The following is a 25616-nucleotide window of genomic DNA, read 5'->3' as shown; positions in this document are numbered from 1 at the left end:
CCGGGCATCCCCCTCCCGCAGCCGGCCCGGAGCCCTCGCTGCAGCCCGGCTGTCCGTAACGAGGGTTGTTTTTTTCAGCACCACCGCCAGTTCTCCGCACAGGCGGGCAGAAGAGGGGTGACTTTGAGAGCCGGCTCCCAGCCGCCGGCTGCGGCTCCCAAGGGCGAGCCCGGGGGGCGAGCGGCTTGGGCAGCACCCACCGCCCTCTGCCGAGACCAAAACCATTCCCCTCCTGCCCGCCTTGCCCCGAGAAGAGCCACAAGCTGCTTTGGTAATGCCGACAGCTTCCCCGAGCGACTCAGGCTGTAAACCTGGCATCGATTGCCTTTTTTTTTTTGGTAAATAAAGCTAGCGAGGCTTTGCATCTTGCTATTTCCTACTTGATTGCAGGCGAACCGCTTGAATTGGGACATTTATAAAACACTGTTTACACAAAGTTCTGCTGCATTAATCACGAATTATTTGCAGAATACAGCTTTTCGGTTTTTATTATGCCGGCTTTCTAAAGGTCACGCTGATTGCTTTAGTTTCAGATTTATCATAGTGGTGCTTGACTTGAGTTTAACTAGATGAAGCTCAAGGTGGTTATTTGTAGTAGAACCGTTTTCTATTTCAGCATTAGCAGTGGCTGCTGCCTGTTATGTTGGTCTTTCCCACAAGTAATAATCAAACCTAGACAACGGAAAGCTGGTTATGGGAGAGCCCTGATCAGCAAAACTTCTTGAATGATTGAGGCAGTCAAAACCATATAACATTTGTTATCATTTGAAGGCCTGTGTTTTCTCTCTAGGGCTATAATAGGAATTTCTTTTTAATATCCCTACTAATCTGTCTCTCTGCATTTGCAAGGAAAATTATGTTTGTCTTAGCTTGCTTTGTTGTAATGTTGAATTTGAAAAGTTTATATCTGCTTTTTTGACTGTTCCTTTGTTTTCCTGCAAAGGGATGGATGTTGAAATAAAAAATGTAGTCAGATTTGACTTCAGAAAAAAATTGTTATCTCCTTGCATTATGTGGAGAACAGGATGACCAAATAATGGATTGGTCTTGGAAAAGGAGGAAAACCATTGTCTTGATAGAATAAAGTACCAGGATAATTCTACATCTCTGCAAGAGCTGTTTTTTTGTTCCTGGAAACAGAAAACTTGTATCTCTCCCTAAGAGAAGGTTTGGAGGTGGGTTGGAGGGGCAGGCGAAGAGGAAATAGAAGGGCAAAAGGTTTGGCTGCAGGCTGGCCAGACAGATGTAGAGGGAGGGTGAAGGATACCCAGTGAACTATGACACCTTGATTAATGTGTGAAAAACTCTGCTGCTTCTCGGCCACTGTTTTCATTAGGGGAGGTTAATTTTCAGCTGTTTTAACTAGGGCAGTGTTATTATTTCGTTCTCCCTTCCCCCACCCCAGTTTAAAATAAAGGTAGCTTTCAGCAAAAGCTTCCTTCAAGATGTTACTTTTTCTAGATTCCAAGTGATCTCCTCGGGTAGATCGCTTAACATAGAGTGAATGAAAACAAAAACCCCACCCTTCTTTTTACTAATAAGTTTCAAAACTCTTTGTTTCCCTTGTTGCAGCTGGCTGAATGTGAGTCAGCCTCCCTCTCATGCATATTACAGTAATGGAATAGTCTGGCATTTATTATTCAGGATCTAGTGGTCGTGTGGGTGTGGCGCATAAAAGGCCAGCGCTACCTGGGTTTACTTGTTGATTATACTTGAGGGAAAAAGCCTACAGCCCTCCTTTGTCAAGAAAAATTCCGAGTTGTTGATTAGCCAACATAAGGCCAAGCGTTGCTTTCGTTACTTGCCTGCAATGTTGCTTGCAGCACACATTGTAGTAAATTTTAAAAAAATTATTTGTATATTTAATCATGTTGTAATGTTTCTTCATCTGACAGTTTGTCTTTTCATTCTTAATTAAAACAGTAATCAAGCGCTGTTTCGGAGTGAGAGATCTTGTTGTGTAGGTTCTTAACTCTGAAAAGATTATTCCTGTTTCCAGGGACTTCCCGTGTCACGTTTATGACACTGATGAAAAGACTAGGAGATATTGCAGAAATTGCTTTATTTTGGTTATCCTGTGTCAGAAAGCTTACACGTAGTCATCTTATTTTTCTACTCTGATATTTGTAGTTATTTCCATTGGAGAGCAGGTTGACTCTTGCCATCAGACAGCCCTGAAGCGTGGCAAGTCCCAGGTAACTTGTGAGATCCTCACCGGGTGATGTGTTTCTGGTTTGATCGGGTGCTCAGCGAGTGTGGCTGCAAGGAGCTTTGCCTCCCATAAACTGCCAGTCAAACTGGGAGGAGGCTGTAATCTGTTGGCGATAACGTCAGGAAGAAGAACGAGACTGTTGTGTTTTGAATACCTAAAAATGTAGTTTCACTTTCAGATGGTCTTTAACGATTTACAGGCCTCAAAGTTCTTACCATTAATGCGATCTTTCCCTCCAACAAAAGTCAAAGTGTTGTAACTGTGCTTGTAGGAAGTATGGAAGTTGCCCAGACTTAGGGCAGATACATGATTGGTGTAAGAGCTTTAGAGATAAAAATTCATTCACTCTCTTTAAACAGCCAAAAGGAAGATATACTTTGATAGCTATGGCTTAGATTCTTATTTTCTTTCATCAAAAACTCTGCAGTGACCACTACTCCATGTTTACTTTCTGAGAAAGAGCTCTAGGCTTGTAGAAAGGAGGAAAAATGATGGCACATGCTATTCTCTCTCATTCAGCTTTTTGCAAAGACATTTGCCATGACAGAGTCCACAACATGGAGCCTTACACAAACCTTGATTGACTTCATTTGACTTTCCATTCCAAATTTCCATTCTAAAGATTGCATGAAAGCATGCAAATTTTATGTCACATTTACTACATAAACTCAACCCAGCTGATGGTTCTTGGAAGCTCAGTCAGTGCAAATGATCAGGAGCGCTTTATGTAAGAACCAGTGCAGTAATGTAAGACTTAATGACAATGTAAAGGGGCATTTTTAGCATTGGAGCATTGAGTGTCATTATCAGGCTGCTTCCTGGTTGCAATTCAGTTTAAAACAATGTATAGACAAATGCTTAATTTGTGGAAATGCTTGTTATTTATGTTAAACACTAAACATGCTGAAGTTTCAAATGGCTTTGGTCCTGACTTCCACATCCGTCATCTGAAAACTTCCTATTTGTGATAAGTAATGCTTCAAGCTTCTGTACCCGTTGCCTTCTCTGTGCAAAGATGGGGTGAGCAGTGGTTTTAGGGGTTTGTGCCAGTCTGTGGGCTGCTGGTTGCCTCACACACTTACCTGGGCAGTGCCCTGTACACTTAGTAGCCTTCACCTGGACTTCTTGTCTTAAAACCTTAAGTTTTGGACCATTCATTTACTCTTCAGTTCCTTTGGTGTAAAGACAAAACCACAAAAACAAATAAAATCCCGTCTTTGTGTGTCAGACAACAGAATTATCTTTTTCACGTGGTACCAAACAAATAAAGGTAACATCCAGATTAATTTCAGGTGATGCTTTTTTGCATGTAGTGCCAATTTTTAGATGCAGTGAGATTGCTGGGCTGCTGGTCCTCTGTTTAGCTGTAAATCATGCTGCAGATTGCTTTGCTCTCGGGTCCATCTCTGGAGTGCTTGTAGGAGAAAGAGGAGAGTGTTGCTCCGTCTGCTCAGACTTCTAAGCGTAAGTGTATGTCCGGCTGATGGAAATTCGGTGCAATTTTACAGTTGCCAGATTGCAGTTTTGTTTCAGTTAATCTGGATGCAGAAGTCTGATGGTATTTTGAAAGAAAGTGCGTGATACTTTTGGAATTGCAGCATCTAGGGAAGAAGGAGAATCAGAAGAGTTATGATGGCTGCAAAGTCCATGGGAGAGATTGGTAAAAGGTACAAGCAGGTGATTTCCCTTCCCTTTTAAGGACTCTCCAGCTTTTTAAGTACTGTTGCCTTTGGAGAAGAGAAACAGGTTGCTAAGCTTTGGAAATCATGTATTTGAGACACAATCTACATCAGGAAGTAGGTGGGGAAATCAATCCGGGTAGCTGACATACCCTGCTTGCCTTTGGAGTCTCTCTTCCAGAAACAGGCTTTTGGTTTTTGGGAGGTGGCCAATTTTCTGCTCGTCAAACCTTGCTTCATGATAGGCACTTCACACCCTGGCATGCCACCTCCTGACACAAATCTGGTGTGCTATTTCCCTGGTTGTCCTTCTGGGTGTTACTGGATGAGCTTAGAAGAGTGTAAGCAGTTTGAAAGCTACTTGTTTAAAACAACGCTTTTGTTCCAGCATTTTAAGGATTTTGTCCTGGAATTTGCTTGCTGTTGAGGTTTGACATCTGCATTTTAGGTGTATTTTCTTGCTGCTCTTTTTGTTTGTGGTCTGATGTGCATTTTCTGCAGGTGCAAGGTGTATCACCAGCACAGTGTCAAGCAAGGAAAGAACCCTTTTTGTTTAGTTTGAGGGCAGAAAGGGTAATTCTTAAACATTTGAAGTTGACAGTGATGGATAACTTGTGAAAACAATGATTTCTAAAATTCTGTAACCTAGAGGACTAAATACTTTAGGTGTGAAGGAGCACTGAGTCTTTTACTTTCGGGTTATTCACTTATATAGGTCAGGGAAGCAATAACAAAATGTGCTGCCCCGCAGCTGCCAGATTGTTGTATGTCAGTCTGCATGGGGAGAGCTTGGTGGGAAGACTGACACCTTCAACTTTCAAGATTTATTGCAAGACCATCAGTGTTGTGGTCCTTTTTATTCTTTTTTTTTTTAAAAAAAAAAGATTGCTAAAAACAGAGTTTACCTCTGAGTGGCTTAAGGGTTGGAGTTCATACTACATGGACTTTCAATTTGTTGTGTCTTCAGGTTTGTTTATCCCGTGCCGCGTGGTTGTGGTTCATGGAAAAAGTTACAGGTAGGCGAAGATGACGAGTGGGGTGAAAAAGGGGGAAGGCTTTTTTGGTCACTCCATGCATGTAGACAGATCATGTGCTGCTGGCCAGTGAGTCATGGGGGAAAAGGACTGAGGTGGCCAGTGTTTGGGAGGGGTTCAAAGGAAGCACTGAGGGTAGATCTGTGCTGCTGGAATCATCCAGCGGTCGCTCGGTTTGGAAAACAATTCTGCAAGTGACCTTTGTTGAGACCTCTGCGGACTCAGGAATTAGACCTTTGAGAGAAGTCTGAGCTGCTGGTGCAGCCTGCCACCTGGGATATCTTGTGATAAACAGACGTGTCCTTTAGACCTTATATTTACTTAACAGGATCATAACCACCGTGTTACAACTGTGCTGAGTTTCTAGCTGCTGAGCTTGTGGGTTTTGCCTTGAGGGTACTGGGGAATTTGTTGTTTAGGTTGTGATGTTTTGACCTTGGAGGATATATGGATAGACACACAAGATGGTCAAGGCAGAGGTGTAGGATTATAGAAGTATGTAATATGTTGGGAAACAGGCAGAAGAGGCAGGAACTCGAAAGACCTGAATGACTTCTGTGTGTTAGATTTCTGTGGGTTCAAAAGTAAGGGAGTAAAACAGCTGTGTGTGAAGCACATTCACGTTTGGTCTGTGCATTAAGATGCTTGTCTATATTCAGTGATGTGGGGGGTGTGTAAACAAATCCCCTCAGCACTAGGAACAGGCCATTCCTGGTGGCTTCTAGTTCCAAAATGATGGTTCAACCTACCCCTTCAGCTATTGATCCAAATTCAGTTTATTTGCTTCTTGCACTTGTGATGTGAGAGAGCACAAGTCTTTAGTCTGTGGCTGGAAAAATACCAGCAACTTAATAGCTGTCTGAAAAGAGCTCTTCTGAAAAGGAGCTGCAAGTGATGAGGTTTCTGATGTGGTGCCTCCCTCCTGGCCCCCTCACAGAAGGGGTTGCTGCTGGGGGTGCTCTGTTTTGAGCTGTAGTACCACCTTGCCCCCTGGTCCTGCTGCCTGCACTGCTCATCTCTTGGACCAGCACCTGAACATGGGTGAGCGGCTGGTCCTGTGGTCTGCGGGAGGCAGCTCACGGTGCCTCTAGGACATGGAGACCGAGTTAATAATTCTGTCCAGTGTTTAAGTTGTCCTTCAGTTTTCACCTCAAGAGAAGGCCGTCACCCCTGGTTCCCTAATCTCCTTCGTCATGTTGTCTTCAGCTTTTAGAATGTATGTGTAGTTCTGTACTCCTATATAACAGTGATAAGAAATCCCTGAGGCTGCTTTTCCTCCATTTGCCTTGACAAACTCCTTTCTGTCACGCGATGTTGTGTAGTTTGTTTTGTTTGTGTGTTGTGTTTTGTTTTTTTTTTTATTAACGTAAAACCTTTAACTCCCTATCATCTGGGAAACATTTTTCCAAAGGAAGATGTTGAAGGATACAGTTGGAATAAATTTGATAGATTAGTAGGGTAACAGCCTTTAGACAAAGCAGTCAATAAATGTGAACTTGTGTTTCTTTCGTGTGTGATAGCCTTGGCATCATGTTCCATAGCTTTCTGTGTCATTCTGAAGAATAAAAGGGCTTTAATTGCTTTTGTTTTCAAACAGGCATATCGAAACAATGTGTGTGTATATATAATATTATTTAATAGTAACTGTGTTCCTTGTGCTCTTTCTCACAGGCTTTGAAAGAGATGCTATATGCAGCTGTGGACCAGGCCCCTTCTATAGAAGGTAAGCAAATTGTAACCGAGAGTCATGTTTTTCTTGGCATTGGATGCTGGACAAGTAGTCCTGCTACTTTTCTGTCCTCAGTCCTCCTAAATTGGTAAACTTCATACACTGATGGGCAAATGCCTGGCCTTTCATAGCCTGCGTGCTATTTTTGATTGTTAGAACTCTTTGTCCTTTGTCATTAGGACAACAAATGTCTTTGTATAGTTGGGGACTTCAACAGCTGGATTCCTCTTGCTTATAAGGACATTCACTGGTAGAAGTACTCTCTTCATCATTTGAGAATAGACCTTTGTTTTCCTGTGACTGGGAGCCGCTTCGGGAGATAAGTGTGCTAGAGAGATACCGGTTCCTGTTCGTTACTGGTGACTTGGCCTGGAAGAGTCTCGTCCTTTCGTTCTGTGCCCTCCCCGAATGCCGTGTTACCTCTCGTATGTCAACATGAGTATATTTTCTTGTTTGCATGTGTTTACAGCCACCGAGTTCTCAAACTAGATTATTATAGTACAGTATTTGTTTTTAAGCTCAGTGCATTTTGAATAGTTGGTTTAATTAAGTGATGATCCGCGCCAAATTTCTCAATAGAGCCCTTTCTTTATTCTTTTCATTGTCTTTGAAATACTGAATAGTTTTTGCCTTTATGTTGCTTCACTCCCTACTTTCTTGCCCTTTCTGTTCATTTCAAGCTGTTTTTTAATCTCCTTACTGTTGTTATTTTCACTTTCATTGCAGTGCAACATTCATTTCACAAACCTCTTTGAATGTGGCTCTGGGCTTCTTTCTTGCATATTTATAGAGCAGAAGAACAACCACTGCATCAGTTGGCTGAAATAAATAATGCTAGTCACTACTAATGTTAGCTTATTAATGACTTTCTTGGTGCCGATTAAAAATGGGCAATGAGGTATGACATAGTTAAAATAATAAGGAATATCATTTTTTCAGATTTAACTCTGCCTGCTCTTTGATTAGAATTTGAAAACAAAAACTGCAAAAGTTGATAGATCAAGTGTGTGTGTGTGTGATGGGGCAATCTTTGGTTGTATTCTTCAGAGGCTCAGTCTAAGCTGAAAACTTCACTTCAGACAGGTCTGATTTTTAGGGTTTAAGCTGACGCTTGGTTGCTCACTTGACAGCCTGTTAATTTTGTTAAATCAATAATCCTTTCCTCTAAAATGCGGGTCCTAGAGCTACGTTTGTAAAGGTTATGGTCCTAGCATCATCTAAAATATATGGGTTGTTTTTGGAAAACTGAATCAAACTTGCCAGCAATATACTGGCAAAAGAGTGAAGTCTCACTTTATTTCTTTGAGTGGCAAAATTGCTTAAAAATCCCATAAACCTAGAGAACCTCTTTCCCCCACAGCACAAAATCAATTTTCTAGCTAAAAGGAACTGAAGTGTTTTGTGTAAGCCGAACTGACTATCTTTATTAACTTTTAAAGACAACTTGCCAGTTTTGTTGAAAATCCATCATTAGTTTTATGGAAGACTGGAGCATTTACAAGAGGTTTGGTGGTTTTTTTGTTTTCTTTTTTCTTCATCAGTTTATTATTGACAATGGCAGCAAATGGTGTCTGTGCTAATAAAATTTGATGGATTTTCCTTGTGGTACATGGAATTTCAAGGTGGGCTTTGAGTTCCTAGCCCATAAAACTCCAAAGTGTTATAATGCACTATTTTGGTTTCTTTTTTTCAATGCTGCTTGTGATATCTTGATATTTTGTAATGTGCAGTGATGTTTGCGTGTAAACATATTTGGCAAAGGGAGAGAAGGTGAAGAATAAAATAGTATAAAAGTCTCTGTATGTTCTTTTAAATGTTAAAATAATTTTAACTTGTGCTTCTACTTTTTTCATGCTTTAGAAACCTCAACAGAAGGAAAGTAGTGACTTAACATTGTTCTACTTGGGAAAAGTGTCTTCTGTTTGGGATTTTTGGGTGCGGATTTGGTCTCTTCTTCTGTACTGTACTTTGAGATTGAGATGAAATGATCCAAATGGTGTTGAACCCCTGACATTTAACTCAGCATGTTTTCAGTTTAATATGGATTTTGTGACGGATCCTTCTGTGTTATTTTGAGCTTAGCACAGAAACTACGGGAGTGTGGTACTGAAACCCAGCTTCCCAGTATGAGCCTAATGTTAATCTTATTTTAGACAGGTCCAAGTAAAATCCATTTTCTAATTGATCTAGTTGATCACACACACGCTGCAGATGCGCACAGTTGGGTTTTATTTCCCTTACATGTATTGTAAAGCTAATCTCCAGTTAATACATTGGACTGTGAAGCGAAGGGAGTTTGGTACACCAAAGCTGAGGCTGCTCCTGGTTCTTATTCTGCTCATCTGGATGTGTAATTCAGGACTTGTGAATGAGTTCCTTAGATTTCTGCTGCAGGCCGCCTATTTCATCAGTTGGTAAAATCTGTACTCATACAGAAATGCTTTGTGTTGCTTAGTAGAACACTGGAAGCGTTTTGGAAACACTTTAAAACCAAAAAAAAAGTGCTACCCACCCAAGGCAAGTTGTAATAGACAAGGCAGGCAATAGGTGAACCGTCCATCAGTAAAAGCTTTTTATTTGGTTTGTATTTCAGACTCTTGTTCATGGTTGGGTTGTAGGAGAACAGAGCCAACTTTAGAATGACTCTTAAGCTCTTGATGGATGGTCCTAGTGCTGTTTTAGTGGGCAAAGCATTTCAGGGAACAGAATCTTGGTTCTAAATTGTGCAATTGTTGGTACCTAGTTATATGGTGACCCTTCTCATTGTGCTATATTGAATCATACCTGATCCCATCTGCTTTTTCCTATTTTCCAGTAACAAACCCAGGCTGCAATGTTAAGTAAAAACCATGTAGATGTGAATAAGCAAAGCGTGCCAAGGCTGTATGGTAGGAGGAGATGGTTTATATACATCCCCTGACGCTACTGCGAGGTGCTGCAGCTCCTTGTATTTCATGAGAGTTACACCAGCCCCTGTGCATGTCTCTTTTGGCAGTTGCTGGCTGTACATATAGATTCCTCTAATCTGTTCAAAGGTACAAAGTAGACAGGCAGGGGAAAAAAATGTAACAACAGTTTTCTATGTGCCAGGGTTATTCCTCCAGATGCTCATCATCTTTTCACAAGGCTTTCCCCTGATGAAACTTGCACCGTCCTTCCACCTGAGCAACATCTGTACAAAATTAGTGCTTAGTCTGTTAATTCAATCTCATTACACATCACTGGAAAAAGTATCAAATGATGCTTGATTTCCAGCGGTATGATGGGACTTGGAGGATTCTTTGATGCGTGTTTGCTTTTGTTCGCTGTTTGCTGTGTGATGGTTGCTGTTGTTGGAGCAATATGGATGAACTGGTGCTCCCCTGATGTTATTCTCAGCTTCTGAGTCCTCGTTGCAGACAGGAATGCCTATGTGCAAGTGTGCCAGGTCCGTGGGAGCGGGCACCCTTCCTCCACCCTGGGCTACCTCTAGGAACAAGCTGTGACAATTGAGAGGTGAAAAACTAGTGTAGGACTTGTTTTCTCTGTATCATAAAAGCATCAAATACTGACCTCACCATGAGCATGTTGATTTTTTTTTAATTTATCTATTTTTTTATTTTACATTCCTTGTTCCTCCCACTGCTTGCTGTCCCCTTTGTCACCTAAGTAAAACAGGTTACTGGACCACTGTTGCTTGGAGTCCTCCCGATTATTCCACTCGGTGAACAGATGTGTCGGCATCTCCCCAAGCTCCTTACGATGCAGCTCTTCTCAGCTGCGATGGAGATGAAAGTGTGGCTGTAAATTATTCATTCTGATTATCTGCTTGAATGGACAGGGTCCACTCTAAATATTATTTCCTAGAATATTTGTCTTTCAGATATTGAAATTTAACCTCCCTTTAATACTTGTGTAAACAAACATTGTTGTTGTAATATCAGATGGTACAAGAGCGTTCTGTTGTATCGTCTTATTATGGAGGTGACTTATTCCACTTAACCTTAACCTCGAATTCCAGCGGCACCTTTTGAACAAGGATCACGCCTTGGTGAAGGGCTGTGTGGGGCTGGAATGGTGCGAGAGCGCAGGAGTGGGGAGTAGAGATGCTTTGGAATAGAACTCAAGTACAAAATTAATAGGTGACATTAAGATAATGTTTGATTGGTCGGGGAAAAGCATTGGGGGTCATGGGGATCCTCCACTGGTACTTGTAATCTGTATGTTCACTTATTACTAGATTAGAAAAGCAAGAGGTGCAGATATGGGACATCCCGAGAGCAGCAGCGTGTCCTGTATGGTTACGCTCTTGCTTCTGCTTTCCTTTGTAATGCACTTAGCATGTTAACTGACAGCTACTAATCTTCAGTTTGGACTTATTTCTGTTACTAAATAAATAAAGTAGTATTCTTGAGGGTGATAAGTAACCTTAGTGAATAAGCAGGGTGTGGGAAATCACATTCTTCTTTTCCAGAGGAAGTTATGAGGCTGACAATATTTGTATGTTATATGCAGACATGCCTTGCAGAGTTGATCAAAGGCTTATGGTTTGTATGCATGCAGATGTCATCTTTTGATTTCAAAATAAACATTTATTTCCAATTGTGTAAACTTGCTTTGTAGCAGGTCCACATTTTGTTTACGTGGGAGTGTTTAAGCTTAAGGGAGTCTTCAACAGAACTGCTTTGCATCAGCTCACATGCAGCAGCCACAAGCAGATGAACGCTTTGTCTTTATTTCACTATGTTGTTGCACACCCATCAAGGACATGGGGATCCGTGTCCATCTGAAAGACGCGTGTGACAGAAGGTTGGTGTCCTATACCACAGATGCTGCTCCTCGATTCTGTGCAGGTTGTAATTTTGTCTGGAGGCCTTCATATTTACAACTAGTATGTAAAAATGTGTATGTGTGTGTGTGTATATATATATATATATAAAAATATATAAAATCCCATGCCTGTCCTCATTTGGAGACCTGATGTCAGGTATTGGAGTAGCTCTAGAAAAACAGGTTATTTGGCTTGTTGAACACCTTAGCTTCCAGAGCATACAACCAGTGAACAGGAGGAGAATCTGGCTGAATACCAGTGTTTAGAAAAGGAGGTGAAGTCTGGTTTCTCTTACCCTAGGGCAGTAAAATTTCAAAGGTAAACAGTGCATGTGGTTGGAACAGGGTGTGGAGTAGTGTGAGAGAACAGCTGGATGATCACCAAAATATTTGGAGAACTGATGCCTCTATGAAAATATAGTGCACCATGTCCTCATGTATAAGTAATTTTGCTGTTGAAAGCAGCACAGTGTCCACAGCGAGATTGACCACGGTGCTTGTGTTGTACCGACATGCGCCATTTGCTGTTCAGATATAGTGATATAGTGACTTCCCCAGGGCTATGGAGGACCAAGTGATTGAATTCTGCCTAACCATTAATTAGTATAATGTGGCTCTGGAATAAAGGGCAGGTAAGATACAGAGCTGGAATGATGGAGAATAACTGGCCTTCCTCACACTTCCCAGTTGCCCCAGGCCAGCTCCTGGGGCTGCTTCACCTGTGTGCACAAGCTGGGGAGCTCGTATTATGGCTGAGCAAGTCTTTTATTCCTTTTCCCCTGTCTTCTGATGTATTGACAGATCTCTGAGGCTTTCACACCATGTGAAGAACTTGAGTCCTAAGAGTACCAAAGAGTTCAAGGCTTAGGGATGGGCAGTTAATAACGGAGGAGCTGTATGTGGCTCAGGAGGCAGCAGTGAAAGCTGGACCTGGTAGCCAAGGCTGGCCTATATGAAAGGGCTATATCTAGAGGCAGGTTTCTTTTGTGAGTCTGCAAAGTGCTTATCAGTTCAGCTGCAGAAGGGCTGTAGGTGATTCCTTGATGATGTATGTAGGGTAACAGCAACATTAGAAATGCTCAACTGTGCATTTTCCTTCCTGCATTTGCTTTCCAGTAATTTGAAATCCCCGTCTGCTACCTTTTTAGTGGTTAGAGGAATTAACGGTGCTTGTAATTTAAGCGGCGTGTGCCAGGCTTCGTGTTAGCGGTCAAAACTCGAGGCTTAGAAAGCAGAAAAAGATTTGCAGAGCTGGAAGACTGACAGACAGCGGTGCCTTCTATGAAGCACTCCTGAGACAACAGCGAAACATCAAACAGCATTTTGGCTGTAGACATGAGGAAGCACTGCACATGTATATACAAAAGGCCAGTATTTATTGCTTTGGTTCAAGAAAAGACTGCACTAGACATCTTAACAGCAAGATTTAGCGTGCGTGTAGGAAGAAGCCTCTGGGTTTCTGGTCATTCCTTTGGAGCTGTATTTGAAATAGGTGACTTGAATTATTAGGCAATTAAGATTTTTGGATGAGGCTGTGGCTACTTGGTGAATAATGCAGTATGAATTAAATTCAGTTGGTTTCTCTCTCTTTAAAAATGCATGCTATGGGCAAGGGAATGAGCAGAATGGCCCTGGAAGGAAATCTCATTCTTTTACATCGTAACTGCTTGTAAGATGCCTTTGAGAAATGGCCAACCCGCCAATACCCTATGGAGTCCTGATGTCCCTGCATGATGGGGCAGAGGAGCAAAGACTGTCCCTGGCACCCTCTTGCAGTCGTGTCACCTAAACCTGCTGTAAGGCCACACTGTGCAGCAGCTATTGCAGTGATGGTCTCGGGTCATGAGAACATGTGTCTCTTTAAGTACTTTTAAAATTAGCAAGGATATGGTGAAAAGCAAAACCATTCCTGGTCGTGTTTCTTTTTCCTGATTCCTGAAGTAAAAATTAGGGCTAGCTGTGTATTTCACCTGGGTTGTTTTACAGTGTCTGTAGCCTTGCAGCTTGACCCCTTTTTAGTAAAAGTAGATAATGAATTAATTTTAAAATGTAATTGTGCTTTTTGTAAATACATAATCTTTAATTACAGCGAAAAAGTGCAAAATTTCAGCATCTTAGTTTTACAAAGCTACAGTTCAAAAAAAAAAAAACCCAAAAAACCCAACAGAAAACCCCCAACCAAGCGAAACAAACACCTCAGCCAAACAAAGCCAAAAAGAGTTAAGTAGTATTTATTTTATTGCACTTTTGCCCATTCAGTTAATATATTTAGATAGTTTTATGCTACTTTTGTTGAGTGTGGTAAGCGTTTTCTCCTGATTTAGTACAGCCTAAATGTAAAAGTCTGATCCTATGGTTCTGTTCCCCTGTGAACTGAGAAGGGGAGTAGCTTCAAGAAAACCACAGAGGTATAAAGGATATTTTACTAATGCGTGGTATGACGAGAATACCTAAAGCTCCTTAGTTGTAAGGCAGCAGCACTGTGCGTCAGAGTTGTGTACATTCAGCTAAAAATCTCAGGGAAAACAGTATGAAAACAGAAGAATCTGCGTTTTGAAGTGGTTATTGCAGCGGGCACGGTGCCCCTGGGATGGTGCAAAGCCCAGGACGAGCACAGCCCAGCCCCTGCTTGTTTGTGGGCACTGGCTCTTGCCTTGTGTGCTCAGCAGCTCCACAACTTCCCCTCTGCAGAGAGAGAGGCCGTGTTTGTCTCCTAGGAGATGGAAAACCCATTTCTACTTCCTGATGAGAAGCTGACAGGCAATTTGACTTAACAAGAGAGGCAGGCGGTGTGATTGAGAAAAGGGAAATTGCATGCCATAACATGGTAATATAAATGCAATTTATTTTGCATGTGCTATATGGCTCCAGGCACACATTTTGGGGTGCGTGAGAATTTTTTTGCGTGCTAAAATGTGAGCTCTAAATAGCAAGAAGAGGCGAATTTGGCATCCTAGACTGTGTTTATAACCTTGGTTTTATTTTTACTGTAATTGCTTAGCATGCTTTTATAAATGTTCCTAATGTATTTGTGGAGGGAAGCACAGAGAAGCTGAGAAGATCAGCACGAGAGAGCTGTTAACTCGGGATCTGTCTTGTCCCACAGTTGTAGACTTGTTCTGACGTGTGGCCAAGGCTGCTATTCTGGTACCACCTTTGCTGGTGTCCTGTCCCCCCCAGCTCCCAGGACAGCTCTGCTGAGCTCCTTGCTCTGAAATGAATCTATGATGCTATGACCAACTACCCTGTCTGGTTGTCAGTCCCATAATGTGTCAGATATAGGGAAAAATGGGCATCATTGCTCTAAACCTTCATTCTTTGCCTGCGCCGTTTCCTATTCTAGTTGATCAATCATTTAAATCAGTTCATTCAGAATATTTTTGTATTTTTTAATGCTGTGCATCGGGGCATCAGCAGCATATACAGTGTGGTTGCTAATCTGTGAATCCAGGTGCTTTTTAAAGGCAGCTCCATTATGAGCACAGCTGTAGGAGTGAGTCACAGGCAGTGCAGTAAAATGGGGTAATAATGAGCAAGATTGGTCCATGTACCTCTAAGGTAAAATCTATAAATAGTTGAATAGAATTCGGCTTGTACTTCAGTGTTTTAGTGTGACTTTGTCTTCCCTAAACAGAAGTAGCAATTAGAAAGCAAGAAAATAAACCGAGAGCCGTGTTACTGCATAGTCTTTTGTATAGGCCAAATGGTCCTTGAGCTCTGCAGCAACCCAAGGCAAAGGTTCAGTTTGTGACTGCCCAGCCACAGAAGACACTTCTCCATTAGAAGCCTGGGTCAAGCCTTGGTTCTGCTCGGACCTCAGTGAACACAGGTGCAGGAAATAATTTCTTGGAAGTTTTTTGTCCTTTTGAAACCCTTAAGGGGTTACAATTCACTGTAATCTAGAGACAAGAAGGCTTCCCAGAGAGGGCAAAGAGAAAAATCAAAATACCTTTTGCTCATCTGTGATTGAACCGGATTAACATCAGTGCTCACAAGTAATAATTGTGTGTGTAGAGGCTGTGTTTATGGGTTTCAAATGCTGTAGGTGATGATCTTAACACATGACATTCATTTATCTTGTGGTTTTAATTAGTAGGATGTCAAAAAGACTTGTTTATTGAAGCTTCATGTTTCACAGGGTAAGTCGGTAAAATATGGATTGTGAATGAAATGATGAGCAGTTGGAAGCAGAGAGGTTAGAGACAGGGTGGCGAGCCTGTAGGGTTTCCCACACCTGATCAGCCCCATCTGCTGTAGTTTTCCTGGCTGTAAGGTGACTGCTGGTTTTGGTGAGCGCCTCAGATCCTGCAAAAATACCCCATATCAGGTGTGAATTTTAGCAATGCATCAGCAATGGGGAGCCTGCCACAGTTTTGATACTCTTGAGCAGATGTCGTCTTTGTGGCGAAGCCTTAGAAAGTGAAGGACCAAGAAGGACAGTGAAGTAAGGACCAAGGAGAATAGCGAAGGAAGGACCGAGGAGGATAGTGAAAGCAAAAGGTGAAGAGGTTCATCTGTGTGCATCCAGCCTGCCTGGAGCTGGGTTGGGGCTGCACTGTGGAGTGGAGCTTGCCAGGCTGATTTTGGTTCCTGGCTCATGTTTCTGTGTGTACGTGGACACTGTTCTTCCCTGGCTGGTGTCTTTGGCTCTGGTGTTAGCTGCACCCATGTCTTCTTGCAGTGGAAGATTAATTTGCTACTGAGTCTCAAAGGCTCCAAAGGTACTGCTAAAGAGCTTTCAATAGGTCTTCCAAATTTTCCACTCCAGTTTTAGAAATCCAAATGCAGCTGAGCTAGAATTGATCTGTACTAGTTTCCCTTTCAGTTTCTTCTGCTTTCAACCAGCTCCGACAGATTCAATTCCAGCTTTTGTTCTCAGCTGATGGAGCTGGGTTGATGTGGCCGCATGCTAATGCTGCGTTCTAGATGGAGCAGATGTGCACCCGCTCGCCTGCTGGCTGAGGAGCAATTCAGCGTTGGAAGGTGCGTGATCTGAGCTTGGACTTGCCTAAGCACAAATCCCAGTAATGAATTAGTCATCAGACGCGGAATTTACTTCCCTGGGGACACGGAGAGGGAGCGGGTACAGCCCAGCTGTCAGTCAGGAACTGCTGATGCGGAACTCTCACCAGCTGAGAAGGTTCCCCCACCCCTGGTAATGTAGTCAGGCTGGGTTGCCAAATCCTTTAGTTTGTTTTTTCAGTAGTCACACGAGTGCTTTATAGCCTGTGCTTAAAGGCTTTGGTCTCTTTACCTGACTTGCGTAAAAATGTTAACTGGCTATTTTGAAACCAAAGGCAGCAGACCTCAGTCATGGCAATTGCACAGGAGGCAATTTTACTGAGTCCTGTTTATGTGGTAAGCATAAACGGGGTTTGCCATTCTCTGTTGGTTTCAGGAGTGATTTCATGGTTACTGAGGTATATGGGTGATAATGGGGTGAGTTTGGGAAGATGTTTCTCCTCCATCACCTGCTTATCCTTGGCTGCCGTTCTCATTTTGTTTAGCTCTCTTGGGAAGTGTTCAGCTGTGGCATGTGGCTTATGGTGGCTGGTCTCATGTACAATAATTGTTTTTGAAGATGTGTGGTAACTTTACCTGTCAAGTACGGAAGAGAAATTATGGCATCATGTGCTCTTTCGTACCTAACTAGGTCAATGTCTGTTGGAGATTTTCATTTATGTGCACTGTTTTACTCCTTAGAGTGGGTAGAAAAGGCTGGGATCTGTATTTTCATACTGCTTTATGAACTTCCCCATCATAACTTCCACCTCTGCTGGTCTTGTGGAGAGATGCTGTTATGACTCCCAGCCACTGTGGCAATTCTGTTACCTTTGCTGGACGAACACCATGCGCGATAGCAGATAAAGGGGTGATTCCCTGCTGTAGCGAAGGGAAGAGGCACAAGAACCTCAAGATTATTGTTGATACTGTGGGCTTTTGAATTTTTTTTGAATACTGAATAACAATGAGAAAACCTTCCAAATATTAGCTTTCAGTTTGCCTTAACTTTCTGGTACCCAAACACTTGATTTTTTTATTAACTCCTATACTGAATTGTGCTGAAAGTGCAAAACTGAAATATTGCAGGGAGGTTTGTTCTGAATATTGCAAGAAGCTGGGATTTACATGCAACTGCACTCTATACTTACACTCTTTTCTCTGAATGTTTTGCAGTTACTTCAGTTTGAGTTTGAAAATAGTCTTTTTGTTAAAGTGTAGTCTGCAGAATGGAAGTGTTCAATTTCTGGTGCTATAGTGTTGCTGTAAAATCTCTTTATACCAATTACAGGAGAAACCACTTGAAATATTCTAATTAAAAAAAGAGGGGAAGAAGCTTAGACATAGTGTCAGATACCACAACTTCCTGGAGTTATCTTGCAAATGTTCATCAGACCTTACAGTCTTCACGTGGTTCTGCTGCTGTGAGAGTTTTGAACAGAGGAAGTGAACCCCAAGCCTCTCAGAAGATTGCCCGGTGTTAATACAGCTTTTAATCTTTTAGGAGCAGCTTGTAACTGTAACCCAAAGAGATGGTATTATTTCAGTTAATTTTTTTTCAGACAACACCATTTGGCTCTAATGGAACGGAGAAAATGCCACTGTGAGTTCTCTTCCCATTCTTATGTTTACTTTTTCCGGCCCTTTGGCTGTGCTAAGCCAATACATCTTGGACTGCTTGAGAACTGCCGCTTTGTCCTCTGTTTTTCAGTTACATTTACACAAATTAGCAAAAACGAGGAAGCGCTCCAAGTTTTATGCTTAGTTGTCTCAGTGTTGGGCATGGTCAGAGTCGGCAACTTCTCTGTTTAAAGTGTTTGAGTCTCATTTGTGGATTCAGATTTGGTTTGGGTCATCGTTTGGCCATGCTGTGTCTTTTTTATTCTTTCAAGGTTTTAGTTGGTAAGAGTTTTTAATACTAAGTCTCACTCTAGATTTTTAGTTAGGCTTCAGTTCTGCAGTGTCGGAAGTGAGTACAGCAGCTTTGCCCTTGCAGCTTCTGGCTTACACCGCACTAATTCTTTCTGATTTGCATAACGTTGCACTGATCTTCATTGGAAAGTTTATCTAGATTTTTTCAGATTTCCAAGTTGGAGCCTGATGAGAGGGTGTTTGTACTGAAAACAAAGGCTCAAATAGGTATTTGAAACCTAAACAAAGCAGGGACCGTGCTGTCTGTGAGCGAGGTGACTGGTTTTTATCCGTTGCCTCTCTCGTACGCCACGCTGGGTGGAATTATTTGTTGATGGAGAGGAAAGTTCACGGTTGGGTTGAAAAAACCGTGGCTGTTTCTGAGAAGAGGCGGAAGAGCCAAGGCTGCACCCACCAACCTTCAGTTAATCTTCCGTGCTTTCCTTCGGTGTGTGGGAGACAAATTATCTCTCCAGATCCTAATAAAAAGTGGCCTGTTTAATAAGCATTCTGTACAAATACTTATTTACAGATATTCTTGATCTTTAATTAAGGGATCTGTTACTCGCTGCTCGGTGCTCACTCCTGGGATGGTGACTCTGCGAGAAGATCGCTGACTGCAGGATGTGACTGTTCCCCACGTCTGTCTGGTTCCAACAAGCAGTTTTGCAGCTGATCAAAGCAGGAGGATTATGCTGCTGCCGTGGAACTAAACTGGCGAGGGGGGAGAAATGGCAGCTCTGAAGCAGACCTACCTGAACTGACGGGCTTTTTGTTGTCGACAGGATGATATGAATAATATGCTGTTCGCTCTGTTGGAATACTTAATCTTGTATTTCAAAGCCCAAACAACGGGTTGACTTTCATCAGAAAGCTGTATTGCATAGAGTTCTATACCCAGTGCAAAGCTGATCTTCACCTGGCTGTAAGGAATACAGGGCATCCTCTGTGGATATGGGTTTTCAGAACGCTTTTCGTATAAAGAAAAGAGGGATTTTGTTTTACACATACGTATTAATAATCTGAATGTAAAGCCTGTTATGTCTGTCTTATTAAGCAGTGTATTTATCACCGAAATAGAGAAGTATGTGAAGCTAGAAATATGTATTACAGTAGCCTTTTGTGCTGTAGGTAGGCAGTCAGGTTGTGTCTTTTCCTACCATATATTTCCATTTTCCAGATATTCTCACCTAAATGGCATTCATTTAGGTAGCTATGTTCAAAGGCACTCTTTTTGCTTTTATTAATGCAAACTGCACCTGTATATATTGTTATCAGTCAATATAATCTTAATGTAAAAAGAAACAGCTTTTAGAGCAAATACTTTTCCCCCCCATGTTCTGCACCTAAGCATTTTCATTTGTAGGTTGTTTGCAATAAATCTGTGCACGTAAAACTGATTTTTCCGTGGTTGAATTGAAACTCCTGCAAGTCTTAAAGTTTCTGTGACCTGTTGAAATAAATAAATAGCACGAACTTTGATCTAGTGGTTTAGGAATTCAATCTGCTGAAATGTTGGCTGTCCCTATCCAGAAAGAGCCAGCTGAAGAACTAAACCAGCTGCTAGAAGTTGTGGCCTCTTCTTTGTGGACAGTGAGGTCCTCATCTCTTCTCTTTCATTGTTAATTTATTTCAAGTTAGAAAACCAGTAAAAAGTTGAAGAATTCCCTGTTAAATCAAGAGTGGAAATACGTCAACGTGCCAACTACAATCTGTTTCCAGTTACTGCTTCTGTCAAATTGGTTACATTCGCAAAGAACAAATAGCATTTGTGATACCGGATCATATTTAAAGGCAGATTTTGTTGAATAGCTTTCTCTTGTGATTTTATTTTTATTATAGCTTTCTCCTTACAGCGTAGTGAGGAATTTTATGCCTGAAATAGGAGATGGTGTTTGAATCTTTGACAAGCTGATTTTGACTCTGGTTCTATCTTGTTGTACAAAATAGCATAGTCTGTAACGTGGTTTTTTGGTAGCTAATTTAACGTCCAGTGACTGAAGACACTTGTATGTTCTGTAAACTTTAGGGCAAGAGTTTAAACTCAAATTATGTGCAACTGCTGGGGAGTGGAGGAGGAAGAGGAAGAAGCAGAAAAGGTTGGTTTGGGTTCTAGGCAAGGGGTGAGTTCCTGCAGGAGGTTTGGCACTTGGCAAGGGGAAAAACCTGAGATTGATGGTGTTGAGCTCGTTCACTCCTCACACATTAAATCTTGTAAACCTGTTGGCACCGTGACTGCCTTTCTTATAGAGGAAAGTAAGATAACATCAGTAAGCTCAGAGGTTTTACTGCTTTCTGGTACATTGTTTATACATGACATCGTTTCCTTACATTTGTTAAAGTGCGTCTGCCAGATTAACTTAAAGGTATCTCAACTTGCTTGTATCCTAAGCAAAAGTCTCTCATCTGGGAAAAAGGTCTGTCCTGCCTTGCCTCCAAGGTTAAGTTGGGTAATTTAGTGGATGGGCTGTTTCTTGTGTCTTTTTTTAGCAGAATTCTATTAAGTGTTGTTGAAAGTCTGGATATGGCTCTATAGTATTGAAAAATACAAGCTTTGATGTGTGTCTAATTAGGCAGTTATCATTCTTAGCTCGTTGCCTGTGAAAGCTATTGAAAAAGGCACATGCATGCCTGTCTATATTCTCTTAGAAACCATGAACAGTGTAGGCTGAGGCTGTAGAAAATTGATCATGATTTTTGTCATGATTGACAAGTATGAAAATATTTGCTTGTGGGTTCTGAGTGACTTCGAGGTTGTTCTCTTCTTTATTTTTTCCTGCTTTGGGATCTTCTGTGGCGCTTGATCAGTTAAGCCACTGGTGTTTTCTGTTTTCCATGAGCTGCTCTCTGTAAACTTCCCTCTTTATTTTTCCCTTCTCTTAAAACTCCCTTTCAGTGTAGCAACTGGACTAATTTTGTTCTGGAAGCATCTTATACGAGTCATCAGAAGGACTGTTCCAGTTGTGGAGATGAGCTCGTAACAGCCAGATTGCACCTTATTCCACTGTTCACTGCTGTAGCTCATTTTGGGGTCAAAATTTACTTATAATGAACTTCATTTTAAGCTTCCCTAGCAGTTGGTGCTGGCAGAGAGCAAGGACATGATGCTCTGCTTATTACAGATGGCACGAGGGAGTTTTGTCCTCCTGCCCCTTCGCTGTCTGCGTCACCTGTTGCCAGTGCTGCAAGCCCTCCAAGTTTTGCATCTCTTGCTCTGCCCTGAGTCCAATGGAATTTCAGGCATTTCACTGTGTGTTAATATTTAAATTTTTTATATTTAACCTGAGGTTCCATTTTACATATTTAAAGCATTTCCTTTTAGGCGAGGGGTGTTGTTCGTTTGATTTGGACTCAGTCGTTAGCTTTAATCAGCAGCATTAAGAACTTTATCTGAATACAAGCTTGAGGATGGAAAAAAAAAGTCTTACTGGCTTCTCTCTGTTCTTGCTGTTTGTGTATGAAGGTGTGTTAGAGCTTTCCCTGGTGGTGCTGTGACTTCATTTGAGTATCTTGGAAGTGATTTATTATAAGTAAATTTATCCTGTGGAAGAAACTTTAATCATCTGGATTTTTTTTTCATTACTCCCCTATACCCAGTTGGAAATTCATGAAATCTGGTAGAGATCCCAAGACCCTTAAGGACTTGCAGTGTTAAAATGATTCATTAACTGTTCTAATTACGTGACTTCTAGGACATGCCTGTGTGCTTCAGGGCAAATAGGTATAATGACAAATACTTGATACCTGGCCTAAGGGAAGGCTTCTCCTGAAATGCATCTGGACAGCTGGTGTGACTGTTAAGAATTTTAGCCCCCACAAGGCAAAATATAGATTGGTCAAATGTTAACACATGGCCACTATACATGGGTGTCTTTATTTGGCAGCTGCTTATTTGAAGGGCTGAAAAACTTGCTACAAGACTTTCTCCCAAGGGTTAATGGAGGTTTTGGTTTGTTGATCTGAGTGCTTCTTGCTCTTGTTAAAATCAATATAGTTTTTAAGAAACTTTTTTTTACAGCTACAAAGGCAAAAATCTTTTCTCAGAAGCAAACAGAGGTAAACAGATCTATATGTTCCTGTGATTGATGTGGGCTGATAGGAGCTGCTTTTGAAATTCAAACTACAGGCAGCTTCTGACATCTGTGTTGCAGGTAGCTTCTCTGAGGTGGACTTGGAGATAAGGCTCTTGTGTAGACCTCGTTCAGTGTTTAATGTTAGAAAGATGAGTGAAGATGTGTTAATTTTATTAACATATGTAAACTGAAGCAGTGAGAAAAGAAGGTCGTAATTTGTAAAAGTGTATTTTAAAGAGCAGTAAACCTGAGTCTTTCCATTTCAACTTCAGCTTCTGTTCAGGAGGAGTAGGATGTTATTAGCTGAAACTGGTAACAACAGATGTTTAATTTCCTCATAGGAGAAGCTCAGCTCTAGATCTAACCAAAGCCATAACGTCAGGAGCAGAGAAACCAGGTTCTTGGGAGAAGTTATATCTGATGGTTTGTCTTTTTGATAATCATGCCAGAGTTAGGCTGCTCATTGCTGTCTGGAGTAAACCTCTGTTAGACTCGGGTGGTAAATGGCTTTCACCTGCGCTTTGTCACTGAGTGCTGAAAGAAAGGCACACTGGCACTTTAGAGTTTGTTTAGATTTGCCAAAATGGAGTTTTAGTGTATGTTATTAATTTGTTTTAGTACCAAGCATGTCTTTTGAAAATGCTTGTTGGAAGGTTTCCATCTGAGTGAAGAGGGAGAAGTTAAGCTGTTGATACATCTGCAAACTGAAAATAAACCTAAAATTGAACCTAAAAATGTCTTTGTTACTCTATCTGGAAGTGCTAATTTGGAGTCTTGAATGGTACCTAGGGGGAGTAGCAGAACTGGTCCCATTGGAATTATGAAATTGCAGCTTTACATGTAAATAAGATCTGAGAACTAAACACTGTACTACTACCTCCCAATGCTAGTGGGTTATTTTTTGTTGTTGCTTCTTTTCCTCTTGCCACCGTGGAAGAGAGAAGCCCCAGTGATGTTTCTCACAAAGACAGAGTGGTCTTAGGTAGAACATTGGTGCGGGAGGCTGCGGGACGCTGGGGCGAGCTGTGTTTGTGCAGTGTAGTAACCACAGAATGCAGAGCGGTACGAGGGACATGGGGCACATTCTCCAGTTGCAGGCAAGAACTGTTCTTGCATTTCCTTTAGAGAACCAATCAAGCTCATTAAGATGATTAATTAATGCAGTTTTCTGCCATTAATCTTTCTGAACACCGATATAATACAGCGTGCAGTAAAATCCATTAATGTGCCATGACCCTGCGCTAATTGTTAAACTCTGCTCTTTGAACAGCTTAGTGAGGTAGATGCACATAGATCAGACAGGAGTTAGAATGGCTCCCTCACAAATATTTAATTTGATAAAACAGATAATGCTAGCTCTCTCACTCTTCGGTTGTTGAATGACTTGAGTACGTCATTAGTGGTATTAAATGTTATTAAATAGGAGTGAGGAAGACATGATAAGACAAGGGAGAAAATTGGTGCATCACCATGTAGAACCTTGGCCCTGTGTCAGGTTGATCCATAAGCAAACTCATTTGAAACTTGTTTATTTAAACTACTTATCATACAGTTCACTTGCTTTGGAAAATGAAGCTGAGGGAAAAACGAGCACAGTCAAGATTTCAGATTAACGACAGGCTTCATGTGACTGTGATTTGAATGACTCCAGTGCAATGGAAATAAGTGCCCAACTAGATCTGCTAATTTTAGGCAGTCTTTCAAAACCTGGTCAAATTGCAAGAGCTGCACACACAGGATTTTATTTTTTTTTATAGTTTTACAGTAGCAGTATGAATATCTACTTGAAGTAAAAATATGGTATACCTAAAATGAGACAGCACCTGAACTTTAGGAATAAGATGATTGCAGAGACTAAAACATTGATGGAAGGCTGTGCTTGACTCCAGAAGGATGCAGCTGTGCTTAGAGAATTATGAGATTATCGTCATGTTCCAAATTGTATCAAAAGTGATTATTTACATCTTGTAAATTGACGTTTCTTATTTAAATCTGCAGGGTATTCTTGATACTGTTCTTCAGTTGATTGTAGAAACTAACTGGAGGGGAAAGATTTATGGCTACAATTTACTCATGATCTCAATGTGTTTTGAGTCAAGAGGTTGACCTCCTCTTACAAGAAATCCATGTCAGCACTTAATTCAGGTAAAACAAACCCACCACCACCAAAACCCCTCAAAACAAACCAAATATACACCCAAACCAAACTCACGCTATTTTAACATGTCTGTTTTAGACAAAAGGATAGGAATTGTAGATTAACCTCTTCAAGTCCTTTACTAAGGGAAGCCTGTCTGATTTTAAGCAGATGCTATTTAGAGTGTGCAGTAGTGGTGAATTCTTAAGGTAATGGCCAAGCTCTGAGTTACTTCAAGACTCGATAAATCTCTCCTTGAAGGATGGCTGGTGCTGTATGTGCCGTAACTACCTGGGTGGTGTTGCTGGACATCCGTGAGGACAGAGATCTGCTCTTGCCACAGCAGGAAGCCTGTTGCTGCAATTCAATGCTCTGTTTGAATCTGCCTGATGTTCCTTTGGATGCTTTTGGTCTCTCTAACTTTCAGAAAACTTTTTTTGAAACTTCTTCAGACAGCTCCAGCTTCAATGGATATTGAATATCATTCGTCCAATGCAAGCCATCTGTTATCTGTTTTGGCAGCCTTCGGTTAGTAACATTCAAAGAAAAGAAAATGCTTCCCTCAGTGCTGCGTATTTTTGCTTTAACGTCTTCAAATAAGGTAATTTTGTGGTGTTCGTCTGTTTGCCCAAGTTTCTTATCTCTGCAATCCAGGCTTGAGGATTCACTTGCAGACCTGGTATTGGGGGATTTGGAAGGGAAAAGTTTTGGGGTAGAAAGTAGTGTTATTTCAGTTATCGGTTACTTTTGCATTTCTTCCATTAATTTTCATTTGTATAATAAAAGAGCTTAAAACTATATTCATTTCAACCGGCAGAATTGTGGAAATTGATTTTTGTGCTGTCACAAATGATGGCATTCTTACGCCACTTAAATCTGGTCGGAAGAGCTGGTACTTGTGATGGTGACGTAGGCTGTAAGCAGACCTAATGGTTCTGTTCTTTGGACCCTTGGGCTTATTTGGTCAAAATTTCACCCTGTGCTGGTATTTCTTGACTCCTAGTGTGCATACATGTAGTACAGAATACTCT

At 41.4% G+C, this 25616-nt stretch overlaps 1 protein-coding gene across 2 annotated transcripts in view; it reads left to right on the top strand.

Annotated features, from left to right (window-relative positions):
- Window positions 1-25616, top strand: part of XPR1 (xenotropic and polytropic retrovirus receptor 1) — a 104205-nt gene that overhangs the window by 702 nt on the left and 77887 nt on the right. For both annotated transcript variants that reach the window (XM_080348527.1, XM_080348526.1), the window contains exon 2: window positions 6597-6648. In XM_080348527.1, the coding sequence (XP_080204653.1) occupies window positions 6597-6648 (52 nt within the window). The remainder of the gene's footprint in view (window positions 1-6596; window positions 6649-25616) is intronic.

Source organism: Nesoenas mayeri (genome assembly GCF_963082525.1).
Source record: "Nesoenas mayeri genome assembly, chromosome: 8".
NCBI classification, from domain to species: Eukaryota; Metazoa; Chordata; class Aves; order Columbiformes; family Columbidae; genus Nesoenas; species Nesoenas mayeri.
Note: the sequence above shows the minus strand (reverse complement) of the source record. Positions and strands in the feature narration are given on the sequence as shown.